This window comes from Trematosphaeria pertusa, assembly GCF_010094035.1.
Source record: "Trematosphaeria pertusa strain CBS 122368 unplaced genomic scaffold BU26scaffold_25, whole genome shotgun sequence".
In the NCBI taxonomy this organism is placed as follows: domain Eukaryota; kingdom Fungi; phylum Ascomycota; class Dothideomycetes; order Pleosporales; family Trematosphaeriaceae; genus Trematosphaeria; species Trematosphaeria pertusa.
Window position 1 is genome coordinate 573,551 of NW_022987236.1, and position 5,606 is coordinate 579,156.

The window sequence follows — 5,606 nt, forward strand, 5'->3', positions numbered from 1 at the left end:
AGAGCTAGAAGAGCTAGAAGAGCTAGAAGAGCTAGAAGAGCTAGAAGAGCCTGCGTTACTCTCTACTAGGTTTTTATCGCTAGCTAGGTAGTTTCTAGCTAGGTAGTCTAACAGCGTTTTAGATTATAACTAGCCGTATAGCTAGCATAGTAACTAGGTTAGCTCTACAGGCGCTCTTACTACGCTACTAGAACCTAGAGGTATACTCTAGAAGCTATTTACTTCTTTAGCAAGCTATAACCTTAAGACTAGCCCCTCTATAACTACTTTAGGCTCTGTTTTTGCCTCTAGCAATACTTCTACCTATACTTATACCTACTTCTATACTAGTAGAGCGCTTAGCGCTAAGCCCTTCTCTTCTCTAAATTCGCTTTACTATAGTGTTAAAGACAATGCTAACAGCGCTCTATTACTAGCCTAAGAAGCTGCTATACAGGCGATTATCTACTATCTAGGGCACAATTATACTTACAGAAACAAAGAATAAAAGCGTCTTAAGTAACTAGAAGAGTCTACGCTCTAGCGTATTACTAAGCTTCTTTGTAGAAGTCTAGGCTAGGTACTAGCACTTGCCTTACATAGGTACGCGCTATTAAGCTTACTAAAACTAATAGAATTATATAATAGAAATACGTCTATCTATCTAAATTAGAAGGCTTTACTAACTAGAGTCTACCTAGACGCTATACAGAAGCCTCCGCAGCCTCTATTACTTAGCTTTAATACCTCTAAGCGTAAGCACTAAGACGCGTATAGACTCTTTAACATCTAAGAGTAGTTTAACGTTAATAGTATTATCTTCTTACCTTTCTATCTACGCGTCTTTAGGCATAATAGGTATAATATAGAGATCTATTTCTACTTCTTCTTTACATAGATAGTCTAGGTAGATTAGTATATTTTCTTCTACTACGTAAACCTTACGCGCTATAAGAATACGCTATTCTACGTAGCTAGAGAATAGAACTACTACGTCTTCTTCTCTAGTATACTGTTAGTATACACTACCTCTAATAGATAGAAGGTTTAGGCTTCTATCTAGCACCTTAACAACTATACTATAGCTCTCTAAATAGAATGTATTCTTCTTTCTATATTAGACGTAGTCTACTCTTATAGCATAAGATACTATTATCTCTACTTATAGAAGGAAATACGTATTAAGATAAACGTAAAGAGTAAGATTATAGCTACTAATATAGAGTTAACTAGTAGCTAGGTTAACGTCTAGATTCTAGTAGCCTTAGATCTACTTAGTAACCTATAGAACTATATAATTCTACTTGCATGTAATATATAAGACACCTATCTTTCTAGTAACGCGTTTAACTAGTCTATAATTATTCTATCTAAGTATAATACAAAACTAGCTACCTTTAGTAAGTAGAAAACGTTTACTATAGTTTAGAAGGTATTTATAGCTATAATAGAGCGCTACTAGAATTAGAACTATATTCTACTCTTAGACTTCTAGCTTAACCTTAGTTTTAAGCAAGTAGAACTAAATAGCTATACTACTATTCTACGTAAGATAACGTGTAACTATATCTAGGTATCTTAGCTTTAAGGCTCTATATTCTAGAATAGGCAGCCTACTATTAATATATCTATCTACTCTTAGACTAGTACAAGAGTAGAGAGTGTAGATATATCTACTAAGGCTAGAAATATTCTACGCGCTAGAGGTCTAGCGCAAGTAAAAGAGTATAATATTATTAAAGAGTAGTTTACGTTATAGCTTAAGAGATACCTACCTTTCTAGAATCTCTTATTTAAAGTCTCTACCTACTCTTAGAAGTAGCTTTAGCTATAGGCTACGCTTTAGCTAGTAGAGTAGTAGCCGTCTAAGCTAAACTATAGATATATTCTATAGTACTAGTAGAATAATAAAATACGTATCTACTCTTCTATCTATTACTTAGATATAGCTTTCTTTAGTAATAGGTAAGAGCTTAGAATAAACTTTCTACTACTTCTAGTGTTACCTAGCAACCTATTAGAAATTATTAGCTATACGCTACTTCTAGAGCTAGAAGTAGCGCCTAACACGCTAGAGCACTAAGGCTACTAGTGCCTATCTACTAAATATGTTAATAACTTCTAGCTTGCTAAATATAACTAGTAGATACTAGAGGTAGAGGTAGCTATGTAGGCTATAAACTCTATATCTAGTATAGGTAATATTACTCTCGTAGTAGAGTAGAAGCTAAATACTATCTTTACTATAGCACTAGCATAGATACTACGCTTCTCTCTAGGCTGCTTTACACTAGAGTAAATACTATCTATCTAGTATAGCCGCTGCTAGGTCTATAGCTAAGTTACTAACTAGTTCTCTACACGAGTTATTTAGGACGAGCTATAGCTCTAGCGTTGCTATAGGCTTAGTCTATAAAACTCTATTAAGAGATAGAGAATACTATAGATTTCTACTAAGTTTAGAGTATAGTTACTCTACGTGCCTATACTTAATATATATAAATACTCGTATCTAGACGTAGGTTATAATAGCCTTTATAGAAGTATTAGAGTCTCTATAGTACTTATTAAAGCTAAGACGCATAAGGTAAGAGTATAGTAATTTACCTATTAGACTATCTATAATTACACGGTAGACTACTAGGCGGCTAACTCTAACATTAGATACCTTCTAATAATTCTAGCGTAGATATATATCTAGTTATATAACCTATCTATTATAGATACACTATAGTTGCGTTAGGCTTATCTAGTAGGTAATAGGCTAGCTAATACTTTTATCTATATAGTAGGGCTGTCTAATAAGGTAATTACTAGAATAGAAGTACTATTCTTTAATAGCGTTACCTAGATACTAGTAGAGAGAGGTAGCGTTGCTCTACTAACTATAGAAGTTACCTGCGCTAAGTAGAAAGAATTAACAAAGCACTACTCTAGCTAGGCGTCTAGACTATAGGTTAATTAAGTAGCGCCTCTATTTAAACTAGATAGTAAATAACTAAATTAGGCCTAGAAGGCAACCTACACTATAAAGGTAGAAGAGATTAAATAGAGTATTAGAGAGTAAGCCCTACCTAGGCTAGTAGAGAAGATTATTTAATATTTTAGAAGAACGCTGCGCGTTATAGCGGGGTAATACATCTAAGCTATTCTATACTATAACTTTAATAAAGCTTTAACACTTGTAAAAGCCTTGCTAAACAACTTAGCTACAACGTAAGTAGACTATAGCGCCTAGTCTAAACTAGTATAAATAAAATAGATATTCTCTATCTTTAGTCTAGATAACATGCGAATATTATATATCTATAGAGGCTTTCTAACAGGTATTAATATAAGTAGAGTAAAGGCTAGTTAAATAGCACAGTAATAGCGTATAATAATAGAGATAGACCTAACGTAGAATATTATTTAAACACTATCTACTAACCTAGTATACGCTAGATTCTAGATTAAGAGAATACTAACTATTCTTAAGGTACTATAGAAATACTATAACTTATGTAGTTAATAGGTAACTAGTAAGTAAAGACGTATAGAGTAAGTAGAGAGTATAGTATATAATAAAATAGTTAACAATAACTATAATAAAGCATCTAACTCTAACTAGTCTTCTAAGCTAGAGTAGCAACACCTAGAAGAGCTAGATAATACCTCTAGTAATAAGAAGAGAGCACGTGTATAAGACCTATTAGCTCTTTATAGAAAGACGTCTCTATAAAGTCTATTACGTAGAGCTACATTCTATAAACGTAGAAAGAGCTAGGCGCTAAAACCTATTCTTCTACCCCTTCTGCTAGCTGTAACCTAAGAAGCTGTCTCTGCTACGCTCTACGCCTATAATAAAACTAAAGTAAAGACTACTCTACTTAGTATCTCTAGCGACCTACTTAGCATGTAAGATTACACTCTACTCTTTAGTACCTTATCTCTAGACCTATACGCCCTCTCTCTATAAACGCTCTACTTCTACCTTAAAAATAGCTACCTTATCTTGTTGCTCTTATAAGCGTACACTAGTAAGAAAGCCTATATAAAAGTAACTATATATATCTATATGCTAAAGAAGCTACTAGCGCGCCTACTAAAGAACTTTAAGAACCTATACTACGTAATACTAGGCGCTATTAAGCATATATATTAGATTCTTAATATATAGCTTAGTAGTAGGTTTAACGCGCTTTATAATTTGCTATTTAAGAGTAAGATTACAATCTAAGAGTTCTATACCTAGTTAGCTAAGTAGTAGAATATCTTAAACTAGCTAGAGCTCGTCTAAGCGCTTAATAACGCGATTTAGCGCTTGCGCGTTAAGTATCTTTACCTAAAGCTATTAGTGTAACTACACGCAGGCAACCTAACGTAGGTAGATACTAATAAGCTGCTAGTAGATCTATATAATTCTAAGGTATATAATAGCGTGTAGAGATGTGTAGTATAGAGAACGCGTGCTTAAGTTTTAGGCTAAATAGTAAGTATAGAAGGCTTGCTAGACCTACTACTCTTAGATATTCTCTTACTACCTATAAGCTAACTCTTACGTAGTGTTACACTTGTTAGATGCTACAATCTACTAATATCTAATAAAGCTATTCTAGTACCTCTTTAGCCCTAGATAGTAAGAATTTAGGTTCTGCTTTTATGTATAGTTAATAGGCAAGCCGCTAAGAAAGACAGAAACTAGAGAGAAGGGGGAGAAAAGAAATAAAGCGCGTTGTTATATAGCGCCTCTAGAGTAATAGAATAAAAAGAGTTTCTTATAGAGTTTCTACTAGTATTCTAGTACTACCTATATAGCTCTCTACTAGATCTCTTTCTTAGAAACGCTCTCGCCTTTACTATTACTTTGCTAGCCTTTAATCTAACGTTACTTTTACTTCTACTACTACTATACTACTCTACTGTCTACGTTATATAGTTAGAGCGCTACTATTTATTTAGAAAATTTCTTTCTATCTACTACCTTCTATTCTCTTCTCTCTTCTTTTTACCTTATTCTCTTTTTCTTTCTTCTACTACCCTCGCTTCTCTTGCTTCTACGCGCTTCTATCGCCCTAGTCTCTCTACACGCTAGTCGTATACGCCCTAATACTACCGTAATTTAGTCTGTATAGTAAGTAAAACCCTAATTACCTTACCTAGAGCTCTATTTATTCTAACTTGTTGCGTAGGCCTGCTTGTAGATATACAGCCTAGCCTCTCTTACCTAGAAGGCCTATTTTCTACCTAAACGCGCGCTCTAGGTAAGAGAAGTTTCTACTCGCACCTATAGCTACGACAATACCTACTAGAACTATAGTAAAGTAAGAGAGATCTAGAGAAGCTATCCGCTAGAGGCCTAAAGAATAGTTAATAGCGCTACAGTTGCACGAAAATAGTAGAGACGCCTCTAAGCAGCTCTACGACTACTACCTCTATAGTAACTAATACGCTACCGTTTATAGGCTGTTATAGCAGGCTATTCTTAGAGTGCGTATTACTGCTAACTACTCTACCTTTCTCTCTAGCGCACGCGAGCGACCTTTTAGGTTTTTAGGGTTAGGGTTAGGGTTAGGGTTAGGGTTAGGGTTAGGGTTAGGGTTAGGGTTAGGGTTAGGGTTAGGGTTAGGGTTAGGGTTAGGGTTAGG

General features: G+C 34.6%; 1 protein-coding gene across 1 annotated transcript; it reads left to right on the forward strand.

Annotated features, from left to right (window-relative positions):
* Positions 1-4,407: 4,407 nt before the first annotated feature.
* BU26DRAFT_511733 (uncharacterized protein) lies at positions 4,408-5,600 on the forward strand (the record flags this gene model as incomplete). Its single annotated transcript, XM_033827327.1, has 8 exons — positions 4,408-4,450; positions 4,525-4,534; positions 4,569-4,597; positions 5,085-5,092; positions 5,176-5,222; positions 5,279-5,282; positions 5,336-5,448; positions 5,487-5,600. Coding segments are annotated over 8 exons (368 nt in total), but the record flags the coding sequence as incomplete, so codon positions are not given.
* Positions 5,601-5,606: the final 6 nt, after the last annotated feature.